This window comes from Lepidochelys kempii, chromosome 1, assembly GCF_965140285.1.
Source record: "Lepidochelys kempii isolate rLepKem1 chromosome 1, rLepKem1.hap1, whole genome shotgun sequence".
NCBI lineage: Eukaryota > Metazoa > Chordata > Testudines > Cheloniidae > Lepidochelys > Lepidochelys kempii.
The window spans coordinates 165,130,409-165,157,461 of NC_136380.1; the positions used below are offsets into that span (position 1 = coordinate 165,130,409).

At 41.4% G+C, this 27,053-nt stretch overlaps 1 protein-coding gene across 9 annotated transcripts in view; it reads right to left on the minus strand.

Moving 5' to 3' along the window:
* Positions 1-27,053, minus strand: part of ITSN1 (intersectin 1) — a 222,775-nt gene that overhangs the window by 116,601 nt on the left and 79,121 nt on the right. For all 9 annotated transcript variants that reach the window (XM_073361581.2, XM_073361520.2, XM_073361526.2 and 6 more), the window contains 7 exons: positions 26,238-26,338; positions 23,963-24,026; positions 15,774-15,911; positions 14,931-15,046; positions 12,686-12,948; positions 11,659-11,808; positions 11,230-11,370 (listed from right to left, as the gene is read on the minus strand). In XM_073361581.2, coding sequence (XP_073217682.1) covers positions 11,230-11,370; positions 11,659-11,808; positions 12,686-12,948; positions 14,931-15,046; positions 15,774-15,911; positions 23,963-24,026; positions 26,238-26,338 — 973 coding nt within the window. The remainder of the gene's footprint in view (positions 1-11,229; positions 11,371-11,658; positions 11,809-12,685; positions 12,949-14,930; positions 15,047-15,773; positions 15,912-23,962; positions 24,027-26,237; positions 26,339-27,053) is intronic.

Here is a 27,053-nt window from a genome sequence, read left to right on the forward strand (position 1 = left end):
ACTAGAGTTCCAGATCTCTGCTTAGCATTCCAGCAGAGATCACAGTCCATTATTTGTTTCAGTCACTTTACAGGAACCCAGAAAGCGACGCACAAATAAAAGTTTAATTGTAGGGTGGCCTGTGAATGAGAAGATTTTTCTTATGGCAGAATATGTATAATCCTTGTTATTTCTAGGGGATAATTGTCAATTGCACTACATACTTTTCCAGTGCCTTGACCCCAACATCAAGTTGTCAGAACAGATTACAGAACCCTGATACGAAATGGCTTAATAAACAAAAACTGTCAGTATCAATATCTCAGTATCTTTGAAAACAAACTTTCTTTTAAGCAAATTACTTCAGCAGCAGTTTTGACGATTTAACTACCTGACAGATTTGTCAAACCACCATAAACAACATAGCATGGCCTTCTACATAAGTATCACACAACTGGTTAATCCTTTCATGAGCCCAGTAAAAGATTTGCATTTGCTTACAAGAACACATATATGATGGTATTGAAATGACTACATAGCAAGGCTGTTGATTAATCGCAGTTAACTCACATGATTAACTCAAAAAAATTGTGATTAAAAAAATCACGATTAATTGCAGTTTTAATTGCGCTGCTAAACAAGAGACTACCAATTGAAATTTATTAAATATTTTGGATGTTTTTCTACATTTTCAAATATATTGATTTCAATTACAACAAAGAATATGAAGTGTACAGTGCTCACTTTATATTATTATTTTTGATTCCAAATACTGGCAGTGTAAAAGTGATAAACAAAAATAGTATTTTTCAATTCACCTAATACAAGTACTGTAGTGTGATCTCTTGTAAGTTCAACTTTCATAACAAAATGTACAACTATGTAAAAAAAATAACTGCATTCAAAAACAAAACAATGTAAAACTTTAGAACCTACAAGTCCACTCAGTCCTACTTCTTGTTCAGCCAGTCACTCAGACAAACAAGTTTGTTTACATTTACAGACAACGTCACCTGAAAGTGAGAACAGGCGTTCACATGGCACTGTTATAGCTGGTGTCAAGATATTTACGTGCCAGATGCGCTAAATATTTGTATGTCCCTTCATGCCTCAACCACTATTCCAGAGGACATGTATCCATGCTGATGACAGGTTCTACTTGATAATGATCCAAAGCTGTGTGGACCAATGCATGTTCATTTTCATAATTTGAGTCAGCTGCCATCACAGAAGGTTGATTTTTGGGGGGAGTGGGGAAGGGGAAGGGTTCAGGTTCTGTAGTTTCCACATCGGAGTGTTGCTTTAAGACTTCTGAAAGCATGCTTCGTCCCTCTCAGATTTTGAAAGGCACTTCGGATTATTAAACCTTGGATCGAGTGCTGTAGGTATCTTTAGAAATCTCTCATAGGTACCTTCTTTGCATTTTGTCAAATCTGCAGTGAAAGTGTCCTTGAAATGAACAACATGTGCTAGGTCATCATCTGAGACTGTTATAACTTGAAATATATGGCAGATTGTTGGTAAAACAGATCAGGAGACACACAATTCTCCCCCAAGGAGTTCAGTCACAAATTTCATTAACGCATGATTTTTTAAGGAGCGTCATCAGCAGGGAAGCATGTCCTCTGGAATGGTGGTTGAAACATAAAGAGGCATATGAACGTTTAGCATCTCTGGCTCGTAAATACTTTGCAATGCCGGCTACAAAAGTGCCATGTGCATATCTATCACTTTCAGGTGACGTAAATAAGAAGCAGGCAACATTATCTCCATAAATGTAAACAAACTAGTTTGTTTTAGCGATTGGCTGAACAAGTAGGACTGAGTGGACTTAAAGGTTCTAAAGTTTTACATTGTTGTTGTTGTTGTTGTTTCTGTTGTTGAGTACAGATATGTAACACATACACAAAAAAATCTACATTTGTAAATTGCACTTTCACGATAAAGAGATTGCACTACATTACCTGTACGAGCTGAAGTGAAAAATACTATTTCTTTTATCATTTTTACAGTGCAAATATTTGGAATAAAAATTAATAATATAAAGTGAACACTGTACACTTGGTATTCTGTGCTATAATTGAAATTAATATATTTGAAAATGTAGAAAAACATTCAAAAATATTTAATACATTTCAGTTGGTACTCTATTGTTTAGCAGTGTGATTAAAACTGTGATTAATCGCGATTAATTTTTTTTTAGTTAATCGCATGAGTTAACTGTGATTAAATCAACAGCCCTACTTTTAATACTTGCAGTAGTTGGAAGAGTAGTCACTATTTTAATTAATTCAGCTTTTCACTCCCAAGAAACTTGGAGAAAGGATCATTTAGCAAAGACTTTCCAAATGTGTTTATAGACCACTGTATATTAAGAGTGTGGTATCATAAATGTCAGCCAGATGTATCTCACTCAAACATTAGGCACCATTTGATTTCCAACTGAAATTAAAGGGAGAGACACCCCATCTTATGAAGATAATTATTACTATTGATTTTTGTAAGTTTTTGAATTAAGAGTCTGGGAACCTCCTTTAAAAAAAGACCAATCAGATGCTTTTTGTTTTCTCCTCTATAAATGAGGTGGTCATGTATATTTATGAATATTTTTGAGGAATTGACTCAATGTCCTTGCAATTTCTGATTACTTTCTAGGTTCTCCCAAGGCAATTTTGCTTTTTCCTATTGATTAGTCACCATTATTTACGGGTTTGTGATCATACAGTGATAAATCATTCAAGCAGCAACACTTGAGGAATATGACATTAATGTTGGATCATGTACTGGGAGAAGCTGATACTGAAGGGCCATGATTTGGGTACCTTTAAGCTAAAAAGAAAATAATCAAACAAATAAGGGTATGATGGGTTTCAGAGTAGCAGCCGTGTTAGTCTGTATTCACAAAAAGAAAAGGAGTACTTGTGGCACCTTAGAGACTAACAAATTTATTTGAGCATAAGCTTTCGTGAGCTACAGCTCACTTCATCGGATGCATTCATTTCCACTGAATGCATCCAATGAAGTGAGCTCTAGCTCACGAAAGCTTATGCTCAAATAAATTTGTTAGTCTCTAAGGTGCCACAAGCACTCCTTTTTTTTTTTTAAGGGTATGATGGTAATTCAGTTCCAATCATTGTGAATAGAGCATTTATAAACAGTTAATGCTCTGTATTAATTGCATTGCTGGATGCTCAGGATTCAATTCAGATTGTAACCATTTACCCAAACCTAAAACCACGAGTGGTTTGAATGAAGGTTAGAAAGTAGGTAATTTTCAACACAGTTGATTTTGTTTTGGAAATTTTAATGGAATTAAACAGAGGGCAAACTAATGATTGAGATAAGCAAAAAGCAGTTGTATGCTGCATAGGGTACATTTACAGGGAGGGAGGAATTTCTCCCCCACTCAGAACTAATACAGTTAGGCAAACAATTATTTTTTAAAAAGCAGGTAAATTGCTCCCCTTCGGATCTCCTACAGTGATACAGTGAAACTGATGTCATAAAGTTAGTATAAAAGGTAACATTTTAAGGACATCTGCATGCATTCAAGCCTTGTATGCATGTGATAAAATCAGTAACGTCATAGGGGCCGACTTCCACTGTTCCCAGTGGGTGCTCAACCCCACCCCCGCCCCTGGCCTCGCCCCTGCACTGCCCTCACCCTGCCCCCATTCCACCCCTTCCCTAAAGTCCCTGCCCCCTTCCCCTCCCCATTCCACCCCCTTCCCCCAAGTCCCCGTCCCTGCCCCACCTCTTCTTCGCCTCCTCCCCTGAGCGTGCCTCCCCCCGGAAAGTCCTAAGCCTCGTCAAACAGCTGTTTGGCAGCGGGAAGTGCTGGGAGGTAGGTGGAGGAGCATGGGCACAGCACACTCGGGTTGAGGAGGAACTTGGCTGCCTGTGAGTGCTCCAGCCCCAGAGCACCCACAGAGTCAGCGCCTATGTTAATGACTCATGAATTAAGTGATAAAATATTGTAGTAGCTCAGTTGTTTCTCCATTCTACAGAGTTTTCTAACATTCAATCCACTTACAGTGTGTTGCCACATTTCAAGCTTTCAACTCTTCCATTACTACTCTATTTTCTATCTCCACTTTATAAATGTTCTCTTTACTCTGTTTTATATATTTCTCACTTTGTAGAGAAGAACCAAAGTGTTACGGAAATATCAGTTTTGACTTTGGTGAAAATAAACCCCATTTCAAGGGGATTTAGGGAGGAGAGAATCCTGATGACTAGGGCTCAATCTTCAATGTGTTAAATTTGCTTTGCTCTGAAAGCAGAAAGCTGTAAACTAAAGGAGGAAGTCCATTGATACAGAAGAAAAAACCTTCACAAGAGCTGGACTTAGGTCTGTGATCATTCTTATCTTTTAAGAGAGTGACTTCAGTTATTTAATCATTCTCCACTCATTTGGTTGAGTCAGCTTTTCCTTTGTTTCTACACAAAGAAACACCCACACAGGTTACCCACCCTCCAAACAACTAATCAAACAAAACACCTTAAGAGCTAGATGGGGGAGGGGGAAGAGCGAGAGAACAGTACAAAAACAATTCTTACTGGTATTTCTGTTTTTAGAAAGCTAAGAGGTGCTCAAGTGTTACGCGGATGGGGATCATAAGAACCTATAAAAACAGTATCAAACAAACCAGAAGACTCTCACATATCAATTCCTAATAGATACATGTGTTATGTGCAGTTCAGACAAACAATGCAGCAGTTAATGAACTCATGAAAATGCAACTACTCATAGCTAAGGCTACGTTTTAGTCATGGGTATTTTTAGTAAAAGTCATGGACAGGTCACAGGCAGTAAACAAAAATTCACAGTCCATGACCTGTACTATATACCCCTGACTAATCTTGGGTGTTCTGGGGTAGGGTGGAGGTGAGGGGTGGCCTGGGAGTGCCACAGGTGCTCGGGGGGAAGGGGTTGGTGGGGCTGGAAGCTCCCATTGGCTGGGAACCGCGACCAATGGGAGCTGCAGGGCCGGCGCATGTGGGCGGAGGCAGCGTGTGGCGCCACCTGGCTGTGTACCTCCGCCTAGGAGCTGATGGAGGAACATGTCACCACTCCCTGAGGTGAATGCTGCCTGCAGCCCTCACTCCCTCCCATGCCCCAACCCCCTGCCCCAGCCCTGAGCCCCCTCTATACCCAAACTCCTGCTGCGGGGGTGGGGGTGTGGTGGTAGCCTGAGACTGTTCCAGCAACTGCTGGTGCAGCTGGCCCAGGTGCTGCTTGAGCTGCTCAGGCAGCCCACAGGCCAGCTGCAAAGGCCACTGCAGAAGTAACAGAGATCCTGGAAAGTCATGGAATCCGGGACTTCGTTCCTCTGTGACAAACTCGCAGCCTTACCCAGAGCCATATTAATATCTAAAATTTATGCAGCACCTTTCATTCTAAAGGATGCAAAAGTTCTTTACAAGCTACATAAACAAGCCATTTTACCTACCATAAAAATATAGCCAATTCCAATGTGGAAGGAAAGAATTGTTTACAGTTCATAGAAACAGTATATGGCAAGAGAACATGAACTCAGTTTAGTCTGTAGGAAAAATGCAATTACCTAAAATAGCATTTTTCATAAGAACATCAGAATGGTCATACTGGGTCAGACCAATGGTCCATCTAACCCAGGATCCTGTCTTCTGACAGTGGCCACTGAAAGGTGCTTCAGAGAGAACGCACAGACTAGGGCAATTATCAAGTGATCTATCCCGTCACCCAGCCTCATCTCCTGGTATTCAGAGGTTTAAGGACACCCAGAGCATAAGGCTGTATCCCTGGTCATCTTGGCAAATATCCATTAATAGATTATCTTGATGAACTTATTCAATTCTTTTTTGAACCCAGTTAAACTTTTGGCTTTCACAACATCTACTCCTGGTAATGGAGTTCCACAGGCTGACTGTGTATTGTGTGAAGTAGTACTTCCTCATGTTTGTTTTAAACCTGCTGCCTATCAATGGACAACCTTGGTATCTGTGTTATGTGAAGGGGTAAAACAACACTTCCTTACTTACTTTCCCCACACCACTCATGATTTTATAGATCTCTATCATATCCCCCCCTCAGTCATCTTTTCTAAGCTGAACAGTCCCAATCTTTTTAACCTCTCCTCATATGGAAGCTGTTCCATACCCCTAACCATTTTTGTTGCTCTTTTCTGTACTTTTTGAGATGAGGCAACCAGAACTGTAAGCAGTATTCAAGATGTGGGCATATTGTGGATTTATATCATGGCATTATGATATTTTCTGTCTTATTATCTAGATTCTATCCCTTTTCTAACAATTCCTAATATGGTTAGCTTTTTTGACTGCTGCTGCTGCATACTGAGCAAATGCTTTCAGAGAACTATCCACAATGACTCCAAGGTCTTTCTTAAGTGATAAAACTAATAGACCCTATCATTTTGTATATATAGTTGGGATTATGTTTCCCAATATGCATTACTTAGCATTTAATCAACACTGAATTTCATCTCCCATTTTGTTGCCCAGACTCCCAGGGTTGTGAGATCCCTTTGTCACTCTTCGCAGTCTACTTTAGACTTTGCTACCTTGAATAAGCTTGTATCGAATGCAAACTTTGCCATCTCATTGTTTACCCCTTTTCAAGATCATTTATGGATAGGTTAATCAGCACCGGTCCCAGTACAGATGCTTGGGGGACTCTGCTATTTACCTCTCTCCACTATGAAAACTAACCATTTATTCCTATTCTTTGTTTCCTATCTTTTTCCCAGTTACTGACCCATGAAAGGGCATTCCTTCTTATCCCATGCCTCCTTACTTTACTTAACAGTCTTTGGTGTGGCATGTTGTCAAAGGATTTCTGAAAGTCCAAGTACACTAAGTTCACTGGATCACCCTTGTCCACATGCTTGTTGACTCCCTCAAAGAATTCTAATAGATGGACGAGTTATGATTTCTCTTTACAAAAGCCATGCTGACTCTTCCCCATCATACGGTGTTCATTTATATGTCTGACACTTCTGTTCTTTACCGTAGTTTCAACCAATTTCCCTAGTACGGAAGTTAGGCTTACTGGCCTGTAATTGACAGGATCACCTCTGGAGCCTTTTTTAAAAAAAAAATCAGTGTTATATTAGCTGTACTCCAGTCATCTGGTACAGAGGTTGATTTAAGCAATATGTTACATACCACAGTTAGGAGTTTGTATTTGAGTTTTTTCAGAACTCTCGGGTGAATACCATCAGGTCCAGGGGAACTACGGTTTAATTTATGAATTTGTTCCAAAACCACCTCTATTGACACTTCAGTCTGGGACAGTTCCTCAGATTTGTCACCTAAAAGGAATGGCTCAGATGTGGGAATCTCCCTCACATCCTCTGCAGTAAAGACTGACGCAAATTTAGCTTTTCCACAGTGGCCTTGTCTTCCTTGAGTGCTCCTTTAGCAACTTGATTGCCCAGTGGCCTCACATTCTCCAGGACACCAGGGCAGCATATGTTTAAAAAGCTTTGCAAGGATTTGGGTTGCTTAATGGGGGGGAGGGGCGGGGGGGGGTTCACAACAGTTTCACCACACAACTTATCTAAATTTGTACACCCCTTTGATTTGTGGTACATTCTTTTAAACAATTTCTAGTAACAGCTTAAGTGTTTAGGGATAAAGGGAAATACAAGTGGTCATTACTTTTACATGAAATTTAGGCTCTATGCACGTCTTTTTTAAGTAGTCCTTATGTTACATAAAAGGATTATACTGTATGAATTTCCTCACTTGCAGCCAGTTTCTCCTTCAGTTAGCTGCTACTTGTTAATTTGAGCCATTACTGCAGTATGTAAACAGCAGCAGATTTTAAGATGCTGTAGACTTACTGATGCTTGAGTTTGCCAAAAAGTTTTGAAGGACTTTTTGTCATTGCTTGCGTCAAATTAAGTTTAGCACTGTAAGTGTCACAGACATCCTAAACTGAAGCTTATTTTATTACAATGATTACTACAATCAAAAAAGGCTACTATTATGAAGGGTCTAACAGTGTACCACATAATACTCCAAAGGAAATTTAAGACGTTTAAAATTTAAACTTAAGAATATAAAATTGAAAGCCATAAACTAAAATGATACAAAGTCAGCATAAAATTGAGAGATTTAACTTCCAAGTGCTGACTTCATTCGAGTGAACAGACTATGCTGTATATGGCTTGAAAAAAGTAACTGTAGGTTTGAGTTTTAAGACAGCTTTAACCTTACATCTTCACAATTGAAATTTCAATTCATCTTCTTTGAAATTAAGAATTAATAGTAGTAGTTCTGCAGAAGCACCAAAAATCCCAATCATGGACCAGGACCCTATTGTGCTAGGTGCTGAACAAAACACAGAATGGTCATCTTTGCCCTAAAGAGCTTACAATTTAACTAGAGTTTCTAACTAAAAGTACAATGAATACCACAACATTTAACATATATATCAAATCACTCCTTGCTTGTCTGAAATTTGGGATGGTGAAGGAGAAAAAACAGACGAGAAAAGAAAAACTAAATTGCCAGGACTAGACTAAAAAAAAAAAAACCCACCAAAAAAACTCCCTACTGTATATTTTACCTGGTAATTTCAGTATTAAAACAACACTATTTTCTAACTTTAAAATACAGGAAAATAGCTTGGTTTCACACCAGGAACATAAAATCTTTTTAACAAAACATCACTGCTGTCTGCATGTGTAAAATAAGAAGTCACTTGAACTAAAAAGTAGTGAAGAGACAAATTCTGCCCTCAGATATACATGCACAGCTTCCAGCAAAAGTCAGGAAGTGTACGTACATGCTGAGGGCAGAATTTCACAGAGATCCTCTGCAGGAATCTAAATTATTTTCTCATTTATTTAAACATGACAATGTTAACTGTTAAAGAAACAGAATAATATACTACATTTGAGTATCAAAAATCATAGGTCAGTGCCCCCTTTACTCTCTTTCCATCTACAGCAAGGATATGTTAGTAAAATACCAAAAGCTCATTAAAATAAATCTGAATACTGGATGTTCACAGGAAAAGATTTTTCACTTCTCTTGACTGAGATGTAAAATTTAGGGAATGAGAGTCCATACATTTGAATTTATTTCAGAGAAGTTCTATGGCCTGTGTTACACAGGAGTTTGGATCAGGTGATCATAGTGGTTCCTTCTGGCTTTAGCAAATATTCGTAAATAAAATATCTGTAAGTATCCATTCTATGTTGTGGGAGCTCATCCTACAAGTTCTATTAAAAAAAAAGGACTTTCCCCACGTATATAAATATCCAAACCCATCCACCATTTAACTTACTATGGTCCCAAACACTTGTGGTCATAGAATCATAAAAATGTAGAGCTGGAAGGGACCTTGAGAAATCATCTCTGTGGCAGCAGAACCAAATAAACCTTGGGCCATCCCTGACAAAGATTTGTCCAACTTGTTTTAAAACTCTCCAATGATGGGAATTCCACAACCTCCCTTGGAACCCTATTCCAGAGTTTAACTACCCTCACAGTTAGAATGTTTTTCCTAATATCTAACCTAAATCTTCCTTGCTGCAGATTTAGGGCATTAATTCTAAGTATGGACTTTCAACCAGTTGTGAATGCACCTTATAGTAATTTCATCTAGACCACATCTCCCTGCTTTGCTTATGAGAATATCATGTGGGACTGTGTCAAAACCTTACTAAAATAAAGATACATCTCATCTACTGCTTCCCCCCCATCCAATAGGCCAGTAACCCTATCAAAGAAGGAAATTAGGTTGTTTTGGCATGATTTGTTCTTAACAAATCCATAGGGACTATTTTTGATAATCCTATTATCCTGCAGGTGCTTATAAATGGATTGTTTAACAAATTTGTTCCAGTATCTTTCCAGGCACCAAAGTTAGGCTGTCTGATCTATAATTCCCTGGGTCCTTTAAAGATAGGCAAACATAGCACCTGCCTTTCTCTGGTCTTTTGGGACCTCAACCATCCTCCCAAGAGTTCTCAAAGATCATTGCTAATGGTTCCAAGATTGCTTCAACTAGTTCCTTAAGTACCCTAGGATCAATTTCAACAGGCCCTGCTGACTTAAGTTACATGCAACTTATCTAAATATTCTTTAGCCTGTTCTTTCCCTGTTTTGGCTTGCATTCCTTCCCCTTTGCTGTTGATATTAGTTGTGTTGAGCATCTGGGCACCGTTAACCTTTTTAGTGAAGACTGAAGTCAAATAGGTATTAAACACCTCTGTTATCTACAGTCCAATGGCATTTTTCACAACTTCATAGAAGGAATAAAAAAGTCTAACCTCCTGCATACCACAGGCATTGGGATTTCACTCAATGTTTAGTTGAATTGGGGCTATCAGTAACATGTACTTGAAACTGGAGCTATCTTCAGAAAATATCCAATCTTTATTCAAAGATTCTAAGTGATGGAGAATTTACCAAATCCTTGGTAATTTATTGCAATTATTAACTACCCTTATCATTAAAACTTTCACTCTTACTTGCATCTTAAGTTTTCCATCTTCCAGCCTCCTGATCTTGTTATGCCTTTGTTTGCTATACAGGCTTTTCACAAGACTGTTGTTCGCCACAATGTGCTGATGAATTCCAACTTGGGAGGGTGCTCGATTGAGGGTTGGAGGAGTTTGGTAGCTACTTCTTATGGGTAGTACTTATATTTGAATGTATGGGATGGGCTCCTATAGATAAATGTATATTTTAATAAAAAAATCCACCTCCCTCAATTCCCCGTACATTTTCAAATAGACAATTTAATCACTTCTTCCAATCTGAAGAGTGTGAGATATTGCTAGGTTTCAGAGTAACAGCCGCGTTAGTCTGTATTCGCAAAAAGAAAAGGAGTACTTGTGGCACCTTAGAGACTAACCAATTTATTTGAGCATAAGCTTTCGTGAGCTACAGCTCACTTCAAAGTGAGCTGTAGCTCACGAAAGCTTATGCTCAAATAAATTGGTTAGTCTCTAAGGTGCCACAAGTACTCCTTTTCTTTTTGAGATATTGCTGTGCATGTTCAATCAATTGCTGCTAACTTCCAGTGTGGTAAGCAATTCCTATGCATAGTTTTAAGAGTGACTTGATCTTTTAGCATGAAAGACACTATAAAAATGAATTAGAGGAACTATTCAGGAATGACAAAGTAGCATGCAATGTTTGGCGGGGAAGTTTGGTCAGGACACTGATCCAGATGGGTGAGGATATAAAACAAGCCTAAAGGCTAAACATAAGAATCACCAGCGTGCTCACCTGTAACTGCTGTTGCAAGTGTGTAATTTCTGCAATTCTCAGTTCTCTAGATTTGTTTGTGCTCTCAATTTCATGTCTTTGGATAGACAATCGACACCTGATATCCTGAAGCTTTCCCTCCAGCTGATGTTTTTTATCATTCTTCAGCAAGAAGAGATACATTTTGGTTACTACAATAATTCATCATGCAAATCTGGATTTTATATGCTTTCTAAAACTAAAAGTAGTCGATTAGTTGTAGAATAAAAACCAAGATGTAATTATGGAAACTAATCAAGATTCTGTAGTGTTTGTTACTGTGATCTTGTACTTCATTTACAATGTAATCACCACTCCATTTTTTCTCTTAAATACAAGTTTTTTGGAAATGGTTGGTCATATATAATAAAATACTTAAACCTACAACATTTTAAAAAGATCTTCACTTACTAGAGCTTCCAACTCAAATTCTAAAGTCTTTTTCTTTGCCTTTAGCACAACTATGTCCTCTTGTTCTTTGTTTCTTTGATTTAGTAGTTCTTGCCGACGATTACGCTCCCACTCAAGTTGTCTTTGCCTTTCAAGTTCCCTTTTTGCAGCCTATAGTATGTAAAAAAAACAATTACTATTGAAATGCCCAGTCTGTGAATCTACCCTACTCCCTCATTAGAATAGTTCTAGATAGTGTACACTGGAAGCATTAATATATGCCCCTGTTCAAAAAGTACTTAAGTATATGCCTAGCTTTAACAACAAGAGAATCATCCCACTGCTTAAAGTTAGGCATGTGCTTAACACTCTTGGTCAACTGAGGCCACAATGAGCAAAGGTGCTACTTTTGAAATACAAATATTCCTTCCATTTTAATAAATTAACCCACATTTAATTTGACATTTCAATAAACTCTGAATAATCACACACAATTTCTCAAACATATATGGGAGTAGAAGGTCAAGTGCTGCTCCGTTAAATTTTAAAAACAGTTAAAGTCTGGTGATTTCAAAACACAGCAGCTCTTCCTAAGCTTGCCATTGAATTTTCTCTTCACCTCATGTACTGACTGCATCAGAAGCATGAAGAATTTCCAACCCCAGGCAGAAGTCTTTGCTCCTTCACTGAAAGCAGGATCACTTCACGTTGCAGAAAGTTTTGAGGTTGGAGGTCAAGAACACTTTATGCTACACCTAACTGTCTGACCCATTCAATATGATGGGAGACATTTCACAAGAAAACATCCCAGATTTAGCTAAAGTTGTCTCTATCTACTTCCAGGAAACTTGAAACTGAAGTCTGTTCCTTAATTGTAGCAAGAAAAATATTTCACTAACAAACCGATTAATTTCTAAGGAATTATAAACAAGTAAAGACTTTTATAATAAAGAAAAGTATGGTAAAATACTTGCCAACATACTTTTTTCGGTTTTGTTCAGATCAAAAGACAATTTTCAGAAACACTACCACCTCTGTATCCATTTACCTCACGCCTTTCTATTTCTTTCCGCCTTTCTTCTTCTCTCTGACGTTCCAATTCACGTTGTTTTTCTAATTGCTTTTCCAGCTCCAGTTGTCTTTTACGTTCTTGCTCCTGTCGTTCACGTTCTTTCCTTTCCTGCTCCGCCCGTTCCAGTTGTGCTAGACGCTCTTGCTCTTTGCGTTGCTGCTCCAGAAGGGCCTGCCTCCGCTTTTCGAGCTCCAGATTGCCACGTTCAAAGTTCTCACGTTTTTTATCTTCAAACGTAACTTCAACACAAGAAAATGTGAATGGTGAAATTAAGCTTTGCTTTGTCTAAAAAAAACCAAGCAACCAAACAAAAGGACTATGAAAACAGACTGGTGAGCCAAGAACAGTTTGCTACATGCAACAAGTGTCCAACAGTATTCCAACCTCATTCTCAACTACAGATAAGCAGAACTGTAATGAATACTTCTTGATGTTGTCACTGGCACTTATATTGCCATCTCCACCAAAGCCCTCATCCTTACTTGAAGGATGAATTCCAGGCCTACCCTTTGGGCTCCTCTGTGCCACAAGCCCAGCTTCTATCCAGATGTGTATACTGGCGTTTAGGCAGTCCATTCCCCCCCATCTTGCATACTCTAGGATTTGGAGCCCCTCAACATATGTGAATTGTATACTATCAAGTGTGTGTTGTTCACTGAGAACCAAAAGTCCAAGTTTTAGTTTAGTAAAAGCTATGACTTTCCAAGGAGATTAGAAACCACTGCCATGTAGCACCACTGAGGTGGAAGCTAACTTATTACAAAGCCAAGAAAGTGCAGGCTATGATTCATTAATTTATTTAGGAAAACTTCTGAAAAACTGTCCAGTTGAATCCAGGCAGTGAAGAGCACAATTCTTAAACTACTGTGCTCACCTTGAGCCTCACATTTTATCACTTAATATATTCACTGATTATCATTTTATTTACAGTACTTCATTTATAATAGAGCAGACACAGAAAGAGGTAAGTTAAGTTTGAGATGCAGTATAACAGCTTAAGAGCAATTTAACTGCAGTTACAAAGGTATTTTTTCTGTGAGCTACATACTGCATGATTTCAAGATATTTTTCTGATAAAACAACACTAAGACATGAGTGAAAATACGACACCAAGCTTTGGGTTTGGTTCAGTCACTAGTTGCCTCAGGGTTAGGCCAGTGATATAGTGATAACACATCCCACACAAGACATCAGTTTGAGGATTCAAGTTAGAGCTCTCACTCCAGGATTGGCACTACCTAGAGGCACAGCACAGGAAACCTGTTGAGGGGGTGGCAATACCCCACATCATTCTACCAGGGCCACCATCTTGCTGCCACTGAGTGGTATAGAGTAGATTCATTGAGGTAATTTAGTTGAGTGCAGTCCTCCTTTGTCAGAGGGGCATTCAGGCAGATGTGCAGTTCATAGTGAAGAAAACGGAGTACACTTTGGATGGGTGGAAACAAATTTTGTTTCTCTAGTTCTCTGAAAGAATGCAGTAAACATTTCAACTAGAAATATGCTCTAAAAACTCATCATGCAGGATAAGCCCCGCTGGCTGCTGGTTGTTACTATTGCTTCACACCAACAACTAAGTATCAACCCCATCATAAGCCAAGAATTCCTCAATAAAGTTTTAGATGTTTTAATATCAGAAGCCATTTAGTTAATGTTCAGAAAACTTGATACCTTCTTAAACAGAACTGATTAAAAATGTATAAAAGCATAAAGTACACAGATTACAATAAAATAGACTTGTATATACACACTATGGCCCTGATCCTCCACACAGGCCAAAATACACTCGGTGCAAGTCGGGGGTGGGGGGTCAAAAGTAACATTATACCACTATTACAGTAGCCCCAGTCTGGGCAGGTCTGCAAGATAAAGCAGTGTGAAAACTGTTCCCATGTCTGCTGACAATGGCCCACAGAAGCCATTTCAGAAACTGGGAATCAGTTGGACACAGCAACATCTCAGCCATGCTTCTCGCATCACAATGTAACCTTAACAAAAAAAATCTTAATGTTATTAATATATGTGAGCAGCTGATAGTGCTTTCTGCTTTAACAGGACAGAGCATATCTAAACTTACACTCACTCATGTGAAGAACTCTGTGTAGCTCAAAAATTTGTCTCTGACCAACTAAGTTGGTCCAATTAAAGATATTACCTCACCCACCTTGTCTCTGATATCCTGGGACCAACACAGCTACAACAACACTGCAAACTCATTTACCTGGCAATTTCTTTTCCAGTTGTTGCTGTTCTTCTTCCAACACTGGTTCTTCTGGCAACCTTTGGTCTACAGATACTGAGCTTATCACAGAGATGCCACTGCCAGAGCGTACTCTTCTGCCAATTAAAAATAGTTATAAATTGTGTAAACCAATTATGGCCAAAATGTTTGACAACTATGGTCTAGGCAAGAGCTCAAGAAGCAAGGAGATACAGAAGCTCAAAGTTTAATTAAAAAACACTGTGTGCAATAAGTTATGAATCGCTATCTGTAAGATTAAATTTCAAGTTCCTGAGACAGTGAACATATGTAAAGGTGCCGTCTCACTGCAATTTTGCCTTGGAAAAGGAAAATGGAAAAAGAAGTAGAGTAACTCAGTGTTTGGAATCCATAAATAATACTGGACCACAAACCAGAATTTACTATAGTAGAAGTTCAGGGCAAGTTTTGAATTCTCACATATCTCCTTGTGGTGCAGTAAAAGGGAGGGTAATATTGGGTAGCTGAATTACAATAGATTTTAGTTCAAATTGCTTTAGTTCTCAGTTTATTTTCCTAAAATTCACTTATTGACAAGAACTGTACTCTTAAAGTAACTTCTTGTGATGGAGCGTTTTCATTTCCCAGTAACCAATAATAAAAGCTACAGCAGACATTTCCCCAGTGAGAGAGTATTGCATGCTGCCTGTGCAATGCAGAGATAATGGGATAAGTAGCAGCTTTTTCCAGCCTCTTATCCTCGACTTCCACACAACTGAACAGAAAGATCAAAACAGGTTTCCTCAAACAAAGCCAAGATTAAGTAGTTTAGGAATGAAATTGCACCATTTATAACCATTTTACCTAAATGAAGGTGGAATATATTCTGGAGGCAGTACAGGTGGCAATGGTTGGCCAGCCATGGCCACATCAATTAAGTGCATAGCCAGAATAAACTCTTCTGCTGTAAGTTTTCCATCTTGGTCAATATCTGAAAGATTCCTGTTTAATGAAAAGACCCAAATAAATCAGTTTTAAAATAATTTTTAAACTCAAATACTGGTTAAGTGGCATGGTTTCTATATTATCAATTCACCAGTGATTCATTTTTTCTTATTTCTATTGTTAGACAATTGACAACTATTTCCCCCCATTTAAGTTTAAAATATCTTATGACTGGGCTGAAATCAAGTGTGCCACCCCTCTTCCCCCAATTTATAATCTCTGCATCCACATCTGGTCCATGGTTTCTACTCCTTCAGGCCTAGAATTGCTGATGCACCCACTATAAGAGGCAAGATTGGCAGGTAGAGTCTTGTTCCTCCCACAAATATCCACTGCACAATGCAGTGCAGCGAGGGTCAGACTGGACTTGTTTATGGTGGTTTGGCACACCAGCACTTTTTCCTGGAGGCTGCTACCATGTTCTTGGAATTTAAGCTTTCATTTAAAAGAAGTTAAGATCCAGCACTGACAAATGCAAAGAAAACGTGAATGTTAACCAAATATAAACCAAGGCAATGATGTCTGATGATGGCCTAAACCAGTTCTGACATGAGTGTGAAATGTCTTTATTCATATTAAGAGTTTAAATTTTCATCATTAGATTTCAGAGTTGTAGCTTCATCAGTTATTGGATGCTGATTCAAAGCATACAGGCAAGGCTCATATTGCAGAGATCTTTGAGAATAGAGTGTTGTGGACATCTCAAGTGTATAAGGCTTCATTTGTGGGCAGAATTTGGAAGACCACTAACCTATTCCTCCCTCCCCCACCCACCACTGACCCATGTCTGTGCCACTGATCTCCTTAGTGGGGCCATCGCCAGCATGGACTCACAAATGCTGCCTCCTGCACGCAACCACACTGGTTCTACTTCCAGAGGATAAGCCTCAGGGAAGTGAGCAAGATCACCTCCCTCATGGAGTGCAAGTCTGTCCTTTTATCTATGGGTGCTCCCCTGTAGGTGTGGCAGCACCCCCTGTACCTGGGATTAGAGATCTTCATCAGCAGTACCTGTTGGACTGCACATGCATACTGGGAGTGGGACATATATATAGCACTGTGCGGCCTGATCACCCCCGAGTTCCTTCTCTGTTGCAGAGCTTATCTTTCAGCTCTGAAACAAAGGGGAGAAGGATGGGGAGTGGAGCACGCATAGGCACACATCTCAAAGAACCTCAGATACTGCACAGAGGTGAGTAACCTTCTCTTCAAATGATGTCCCTATGGGTGCTCCACTGTAGGTGATTATAAAGCAGTACCCCCAGCTGAAAAGCTGGAGCTTTGGAGTGGCATTTACTGTGGATGATAGGCCAGCATGTCCTAGAAGAGTATCTGATGCGGCGTCCTGAGTAATAGTGTAGTGACGGCTAAAAGTGTCCGCTGATGTGCATGTGGCTACTTTGTTAAGAAAGGCGATTGAGGTGGAGAATGAGTGAGTGGAATGTGCTCTAGTTTCATGGGGAGGTTATTGATTGTGTAATTAGTAAGAAAGATGTATACACTGTGAGATCCACTTGGAAAGGCATTGCTTAGAAATGACTGCGCCTTTCTATCTTTTGGCCATTGGGAGGAATAAACAGGGTGATTTCCTGAAAGGTTTAGTTCAGACCAGGTAGAAAGCTATTGCTCATCTGATGTCCAGGGTATACAATGTTGCCTCCTGTTGGTTGCTGGGTGGCATTGGAAAGAAGCAGGGAAGGTGGATAGGTTGGTTTAGATGGTACCTCAGATAAAAAAATTTGGATGTGGGTGTAGCGTAACTTTGTCTTTATGAAAAATTTCACCAATCCACCAGGCAGAGGTGATAACAAAAAATACTGTTCTTGTATGATAAATGAACATAGAAGCAAGTTGTCATTGGTTTGAATGGAGGTCTAGTGACCAGAGTCCCAAGCCTGGGTTGGAGACCATATGTGAGGGGAAAGATTTTGGAGTCCCTTCAGGAATCGTTTAATGAGCGGGTGGGTGAAGATGGAGTGGCTGTCTATCTCGCAGTGAAAGGTTGGGAAGGCTGCAAAATGCACACCTATGGAGCTTGTGGATAACCCCAATCTTTTAAAGGTACAAAACATAGTCCAGGATAAGTGGTAATGGAGCGCTCAGTGCCTCAACCTAATGGGAGGTGCACCAGGATTGAATTCTAGTCCATTTGTGGAGGTAAGTGCGTCTAGTCATATTGCGCCTGCTGTTCGAAAGTACATGTTTAACTGCTTCCAAAGAGGTTATTTCTGAATCCCGGAACAACGGAGGAGCCGTGCGTTCAGTGGGAGTAGCTGTGGATTGGGATGGAGGATGCAACCCTCATCCTGTGAAAGAAGTCACTGAGTTGGACACAGAGTGGTTGGAGGGCATACTGTCATGCAAATGAGGTAAGTATATCAGATCTGGGGTGGCCATGTCAGAGCTGTACGCACGATTCTGGCTCTGTCCCCTTGGTTCTTGTGGAGTACTCTGAACAGAAGGGAGAAGGAAGGGAAGGCACAGAGTACCAGTGTATCCCATGTGATAAGGAATGCATCTTCCAGGGATTCGCATCCTCGACCCCATCTTGAGCAAAACTGAGGCAGTGGGAGTTCGCTGGTGTGGCCAAGAGGCCTATGGAGGGTAATCCCCAGCGGTTGAGGATGTGCTGAAGGACTCATGTATCTAGTTCCCATGTGTGACTGTGGGAGAATCTCCTGCTGAGTGAGTCTGCAATGGTGTTCTTGTGTCCATGGAGGCATACAGCTATGATAGTGATGCAGTGTTGGATACACCAGTTCCATAATTTCAATGCCTCTAAGCGTAGAGAGGGATCTCCCTCAACCTTACCTGTTGATGTAGAACATGCAGGCCATATGGTCAGTCATGACTCTGATAGCACATCACACTATTAGTGGGAGAAAACATCAACAGGCACTGCAGACCGTTCATAACTCGAGGACGTTGATGTGTAGGGTGGATTTGGTTAAGGACTATCTGTCCTGCACTGTGTGAGTGTGAAGGTGTACTCCCCAATCAATTAAGGAGTCGGTTGTTAGAATCATGGACGGCGCTGATTGAAGGAAAGGTACCCCAACACAGACGTTTTTGATCTGTGTCCACCAGACTAGTCGGTCCTTGACCTTCATAGGTATGGATAGGAGTTTGTGAAGGATGTGTCTGTGAGGTACATAGACTATGTAGCTACACCTGGAGATATAACACATGCGTACTTTACCATGAAGACGGCTGCTCCCATGTGGCCAAGTAGTTGGAGACATGCCCTGGCTGAGATCTGGGGACAGGTTCTCACCGTGAATACAAGATCAACTATAACTAAAAATCTGTGAGCTGGGAGGAAGGCTCTGGCTTGTATGGCATCCAATTGTGCCTCGCTAGACTACAGGTGTTGCACCAATGTTAGTGTAGATTTCTCCAGGTTTATGTGAAGGCTGAGGCTCAAGAAAAGGTCCATTGTCATTCAGACATTGTGAAGAGCAGTCATCTAAATATGGAAAGATGATAACGCCTTCTTTGTGTAGATAGGCAGCCACTACCACAAGGACTTTGGAGAACACATTAGGTGCTGTCAAGAGTTTGAAGAGCAATACTTTGTCACGGGTATTTTTAGTAAAAGTCATGGACAGGTCACAGGCAATAAAAAAATTCATGGCCTGTGACCTATCCATGACTTAAATACCTGTGACTAAATCTTGGGGAGGGTGAGAGGGCGTGAGAGGGAGGGAGGTACTGCTGCTGGGACAGGGTGGCGCCTGGGGTCAGCGGCACCACTGCCAGGGCTAGCAGACCCTGGGATCAGCCACACTGGCCACTGGAGAAGTTACGGAGGTCGTGGAAAGTCACGGAACCCGTGACTTCTGCAACCTCCGTGACAGACACTGAGCCCTAGTAATCAGTCCCCAGGATGAATTGGAGAAACCGTGTGTGGGCAGGGTAAATTGTGATGTGAAAGTATGAGTCTTGGAGGTTAAGGAACAAGAACCAGTCCCCGTGTTCAAGTGCTGGGATAATGGTAGAACAGATAACCATCTTGAAGCACTGCAGTTTGACTAACTCATTTAGGTTTCGAAGGTCTAGTATTGGTCTCCATCCGCCAGATTTCTTTTGGATCAAAATATAATGGGAACAAAAACTCTTCCCTCTATGCTGGGATGGGACCGGCTCTATGGCTCCCAGTTGCAGAAGGTGATTTCTTCTCGTAGAAGGCGTTCGTGAGAAGGGTCCCTCAAGAGGTACAGGAAGTGGGGGGGGGTAGATAGGAAAGCAATGGAGTATCCTTCCTTGATTATCCCTAGAACCCACTTGTCTGAGGTAAGTAGCTGCCATGATGGAAAAAAAGGGGATAGAATATCGCCAAACTGGTGGGATGTTGGAGATGGTTGTTTTCACTGGAATAGGGGGAGGCTTCTCAGGGCCTCGAACACACCTTCAAAATTGTTGTTTGGCCAAAGGTATGTGAGGTTGCCCCTTGAGGAGTCATGTCTGTGCTTGGTAGGGGGCTTCTGTTGACAGTGTTGAGTATCGCACTGTTGTTGGGGGGGGTGTTGCTGTGGTCGGGATCATGGAGGAAATTGGTATTTCCCTGAGTGTCTTTTTGGCACTGGTGAGTAAATGCCAAGAGAGCAGAGAGTTGCTTAAGAGTCCTTAAGCAAGTGTAGGGACTCATCATACACTCCACAAATAATTTGGGGCCCTCAAAGGGTAGGGCCTCGACAGTGGCTTGTACCTCCTTAGGAATGTCGGAGAGGCGTGGCTATGATGTCCGTCTCATGACTACTGCAGTCATGATGGAATGGGCAGTGGTATCCATGGAGTCCAAGGGGGCTTGTAAAGCCATACAGGCCAAGAAGTGTCCTTTGGATACAAGTGCCTGGAATTGCTCTTTTTTGCCATCAGGAAGGTCTTAGAGTTCCTGTATTTTGGAATAGTTAAGATAATCGTAATTGGAGCGTAGCAGATAAATAAGCTGTGCGTCCATAGATCCAACTGCTTCTAGTCTGTCATGAGCAGTGGATTGAGGTTGGTATTGGTGTCCCTTTTTGTGTACGGCATAGACAATGAAGAAATTTGGAGTGGGGTGAGAAAAAAGATTCCATGTCATTTGCGGGAATGTAATTTTTTTTGTCTGCCTGCTTTCAGATTGGTGGGATAATAACACTGGGGTCTGCAGAGCACCTTGGAGGGGGCGAGAAGGGCCTCATTGACAGGAAGGGCTACTTTGGAGGATGAGGATGCATGCAGGATGTCGAGGAGTTTATGCTGTTGTTCTTTGGCTTCCTCCAAACGAATCTAGAGGGAGTCTGCAATCCTGTGAAACAACTCCTGAAAGCGTTTGAAGTCATTTGCTGCAGTAGGGGGTGGAGGCATGATAGCCTCATCAGGGGAAGAAGAGAAGCAGTGGAGTGGTGACGGAACTTCCGCCTCTTGGTGTTCCTCCTTGTCTGCTATGGGGAAAGGTTAAGTCTCTGGTGGTCAAGAGACCGATGGAGATGGTGAATGTGTAGACCTCTGGCTTTGCTGTATGGGAGGCTTCCCGAACTGTGCCCTGCCCAAGGATCCTGTATGGCCAATGTGGAGGGAGCAGCACGTGGGGTTAAATCCATGGCGGTCCATACCAGGGCCCTGGTCTGGTTGTGGATAGTGAGGACATGTAGAGGATGTATCTTGCGCCTGTCCCAAGTAAGAGGGTGGGACAAAGTACTCCTTCTCCTCTGCATCGCTGGGAAAGGGCGGTGCCATCCTCAGAGGGGAAAGGGAACAATGTTGTGATTCTGGAGAGGAGGATGGAAGTGGAGGGAAATTGTGTCTGAGTAGTGGTGACTCAGGAAGATCAGATACAAACAGATCCTTGGGGTTTCTGAACTCCTGGGGAGGAGACTTCTTGGCAACCAGTGAAGTAATAAAGAAGTGATTTTATGCTGCCTTGGTAAATTTAAGTATTGAAAACATCCACCAGCTTTGGGGATTATCTACCCCATTCTTTGGGGTTCACCCTAACTAAGTGACCTCTGCTGGCCCCCACTGGGACCCCAGTCACAGCTAGTGATGTTCTGGATTATTGGGTTGCCATTGCTTCTTATAGCAACTTTGTTAGGAAACAAAAGAGAAGAGGCTACTGTAAGTCCTGAATAATATCTAAGCCAAACCCTATAAAGCAAGTATGGCACAGCCACTATGCAACAATGACAATAAATATAGTTGACATCCTAGCACAGGGGAAATCATGTGGTAGCACTGTAGTGAGACACTGAATTTCAAGCAGAGATTTAATACACTGAATTTCAAGAGAGGAAGTTAATTAGAAATAGGCAGCAGAGAGCAATTAATCCATTAAAATACACAAAAGTGGCATGAAGGCCATTTCAAAAATCACAGAAGGTGACCCTGAACAATCAGGAACAAAAATACTAGGAGAGTAGTAAAAAGGCAAATAAATAAATACTAAAGCCACTATGCAGTTACACAGCAAGGTACAAGAGATTACTCAGGCTGAAGGAGAAATGAGAGACCTGGTTGGTTATGTTAATAGAAGGCAATCTACTTTGGCAGATAAGAATGCGGAGATAAAAAACAAAGGACACTCCTTTAAAGCACATCAAAGAGAAGAAACTCAGAGTTAATGACAGGTTTCAGAGTAACAGCCGTGTTAGTCTGTATTTGCAAAAAGAAAAGGAGTACTTGTGGCACCTTAGAGACTAACCAATTTATTTGAGCATAAGCGTTCGTGAGCTACAGCTCACTTCATCGGACGCATACTGTGGAAAGTACAGAAGATCTTTTTATACACACGAACCATGAAAAAAAATGGGTGTTTACCACTACAAAAGGTTTTCTCTCCCCCCACCCCACTCTCCTGCTGGTAATAGCTTATCTAAAGTGATCACTCTCCTTACAATGTGTATGATAATCAAGTTGGGCCATCTCCAGCACAAATCCAGGGTTTAACAAGAACGTGGGGGGGTAGGAAAAAACAAGGGGAAATAGGTTACCCTGCATAATGACTTAGCCACTCCCAGTCTCTATTCAAGCCTAAGTTAATAGTATCCAATTTGCAAATGAATTCCAATTCAACAGTTTCTCGCTGGAGTCTAGTTTTGAAGTTTTTCTGTTGTAATATCGCAACTTTCATGTCTGTAATTGCGTGACCAGAGAGATTGAAGTGTTCTCCGACTGGCTCACGAAAGCTCATGCTCAAATAAATTGGTTAGTCTCTAAGGTGCCACAAGTACTCCTTTTCTTTTTGCAAAGACAGACTAACACGGCTGTTACTCTGAAACCTGGTTTATGAATGTTATAATTCTTGACATCTGATTTGTGTCCATTTATTCTTTTATGTAGAGACTGTCCAGTTTGACCAATGTACATGGCAGAGGGGCATTGCTCGCACATGATGGCATATATCATATTGGTGGATGTGATATATGCCATCTCTGTACTTTCCACAGTATGCATCTGATGAAGTGAGCTGTAGCTCACGAAAGCTTATGCTCAAATAAATTGGTTAGTCTCTAAGGTGCCACAAGTACTCCTTTTCTTTTTTCAAAGAGTTAATACTTCTGCCAGGACACAACTAGGGATAAAGGACAACTTTAGGAGGCTACAGTTTTCTTTACTACACATTTTAAAAGAATACTTTTTTGTATTAAGTTCCGGGGTATAATTTCACTACAGGTAAGAGAAACAAAGTGGTTTTTTTTACAAACAATTAAAGACAAAACCAAGTAAAAATGTCAGCTATGTTTTCAACCCACACAGAAGGTGAGGATTACCATAGGTATCTAATGTAAAATAAACGAAGAGTTCTTTTTATGAACCATTTTTTATATTTTGTAAGAATTAGCTGACATTAGAAAAATTCAGTGGCAACTAATCTAATTCCTCTAACAATGCCCTTTATTAAATAGTAATGTTAATGTGTACAAGTATGCAGTTTTTAATGTATATCTTGTGTAAAGAAAAAGACTGCAAAATTTAACAAGTTAGTGGGGTGGTGGGGGGAAAAGGGTATAATCCAGAGTGATAAGTACAGTTTCTGATTTGAGAAAAATTAAAGGAACTATCTTTACCATATTGTAGCCAACTGAGCCTGTGGTAAACTTGATTGCATAAGGATAGTTCTTGCTTGTGGACCTAACAAATTAGAACAAGGGTTAAGAAACAAAACAAACAAAAAATCAGAGAACATTATTCTGGAGCAGAACTCAGTTTTGATGGGCTAACCTGAAAAATGTCAGTTCCCTATGTGTTAGAGCTGAACATACTACTGCTCAGAACAAACTGTCACAGAGCACAAGAGGGAAGTTATTTTAAAAGAATATCTAAGATTAAGGAATGCTGCTAGGATTAATAATCCCACATTTAATGTACCCTTTCCCACTGCACAGGCAGTTTGCTATCATGATGAGGAAACTGTCTCTCATGAAAGGGGCACACAAAGCTTGACCCAGCCACCCATGCCCTTTGCAGGAGTCACAGTTTGCCACAACCAATTTCATACCTCGCAATAAACTCTTGGGATGACATAAGGGTGAGGGAGGACTCCTGTATATGCTCAGTGCCTCCCCCCATTTGGAGTGGGTTCTCTCTTGGGCAGAGGCAACTGTGTGTGTGGTCTGAAGAGAAAAGCTCCTCTTTGACAGCCTACAAGCCATGACAGCCTACCAGCCAGCTGATAGTGTTAATCACTACTCAACACTTTCACCCACTTGGTAGGTTGTCAACAAGGAGTAATGGGGACAAGAAGAATTCCACAATTGTCAAAGGCTTTTCCTTTTTGGGTGGTCAGTGGAGATCAGGAGCTCTGTCCAACTACACCGGCAGGATAAGTTTCAAAAAGAAAATTAAGTAAGTTCTGGGGCATGGATCTCAGAGTCATAGTTAGAGTTTAAGGCCAGAAAGGATCACCCTGACAATAAATCAATCAGTGTGAAAGCAGGAGTGAGGAGAGGAAAAAAATTAGCAAGAAGCTGATGGAAGTTGCAGGTGCCCAGTACCTCTCATAATCCTGTACCAGGGTGTAGGGAGCCAGGGTGGTTTCCCTCCGAACCAGAGGGTAAAGAGCCACTCTCCCAACCTGAGTGGGTGGGGCCAGACCAAGCTTACTCCAACCCCTGAAAGGGGAGGGATGGAACAGGAAGTACAAAGGGCGCGGCCCTTAGCCCAGTCAGGGCAGCACCAGGGAGGGAGACAGATACAGGCTGCTGGCTGTTCCCTTCAGACCCTGCTGCCGAGCTAGGGAAGACCCTGGGCCAGGAGAAACCTGACCTGGAGGAAGGACTGGGGCTACCAGGACTGCCAGCTGCCGAGTACCTGGAGGAGCCAGGCAGTAACCCAGGCCAGTGTGAGCCTGACACAGAGGGGGAGCTGGAGCTGCCAGCAGCTGAATACCCTGACGAGCTGGAGGGACCAGAGGGACCCGCTCAAGAGACCGGGTAGGAAGTAGCCCAGGGGCAGAACTGCACAGTGCGGTGGGTCTATTTGGTCAGTGTGTTGCGGATGGCTCCCCGCTCACCCAGTGGCGGGAGGAGCGGGTCCCGCCATTGTCAGGGCCCTGAGCTGGAATGCAGTGGAGTTGGGTGGGCCTGTGTTCCCTTACCCCAACCAACCCGCCTAGGGAAGCAGAATCCCGACAACGCCACAGACTCTTGCCGGCACTTCCCCTGCCTGAGGGGTGCGCCACAGAGTCTTGCCGGCACACCTCCCTCCGCTAATTCCCTAGTGACAGAAAGGTGTGATCAAGGCCTGCTGGTGAGGCAGTAACTCTCCACCCCCCCAGAGTGGCTCAGTGGACCAACTGAAGCCTGTCACACAGGGGCATTAGATGGCTTTTGAACTCCCTTCCCCAACCCTCGCCCATTTTACTAAGAGCCTGTCTACACAGGGAAGTTAACATGCAGCAAACTAGCGTGTGAATTTACGGTACACTAGCTACTCTGCACTATCTTCCCCAAGTCAACATTCTGCGCACTAAATGCGTTCTCGTGCAGGCTCTTTTAGTGCAGTCAGAATGTCCACTTGGGGAGACAGGGCAGAGTAGCTAGTGTGCCATAAATTCACACCCTAGTTTGCTGCATTCTAACTTCCCTGTGTAGACAAGCCCTAAGTAGCAACCACTCACAAATGATCATATGTTTGCTCTCAGTTGTAACTAAAGGGCGGATGGAAAACAGTAATATAGAAAATAAGCTTTTCCCCCCCATTTGGAAAGTTACTCATTTCAGGATGCGAACTCTGCTTTCACTCGCCTTCCATAATTCAAGCACCACATTAACAGACACATAGTTGTCAAAGATCAATCAAATGGAAGCAAAAAAATAAAGAATATAAAAATTGTTCTAATACCTGTTAAGTGTCCACTCATAGTTTTGTCATGGCTATTGAACAGCTGCCTATATTTCAGTCTTGATGACTGAGGAACAGCCCATTCTGCTACAGGAGGCACACTGGAATTAGGAGAGAGAAAAAAATACTCATATTTCAAGCGACAGGAGGACAGATTGAAGTTCAAGGTTTACATCTGAATTTGTTCTTTCAACAATTTTTCCCAGCTCTTACTTCAAAAAGATTACATACTATTGAAGTGGTGGTTGAGAACAGTTACCCAGTTCAGCATTTTAAAAGCATGTTTCTTATCCCAAATTAGGCCAAATATTCATCCTTGTCATAGATAGCTTTGCTTTTTCAGAAAGGTAGAAAAGTAAATAGTCTCAGTGCTTTGGAAGATCCAAAATATGCAAAAATCTTTGTTCAATTGTATGGTGGGAAACTCTCCACGTAGTTGGTAGAAACAGCATCTCATCTTATGCTAACCTTAACCAGGTGTCTTTCCAGCCTAGCAACCAACCAACCGGAGGCTGATAACAGAGCTGAAAAGAAACAAACAGAGCTAACGGAAAATACAAGTATTTTTAAATAGGTCAGCTATTTGCAGAGACAGTTTCCCCATGCTAGCTGCCAATGTGTCTCAGTACTAAGAACTGGAGAGAGCAGGTATAGGAATGAAATGTTAGTTCAGTCTTCAGCTCCATTTAACCCATGGTCCTCTATTAAGTCTGCCAAAACATGCCAGGACGCTAGGACACAGTAAGAATTGGACTGAGACAATCCAATTTCTTTCACATAGGCCACTGAACAGATTGCATAGCAACTACTTTCCCT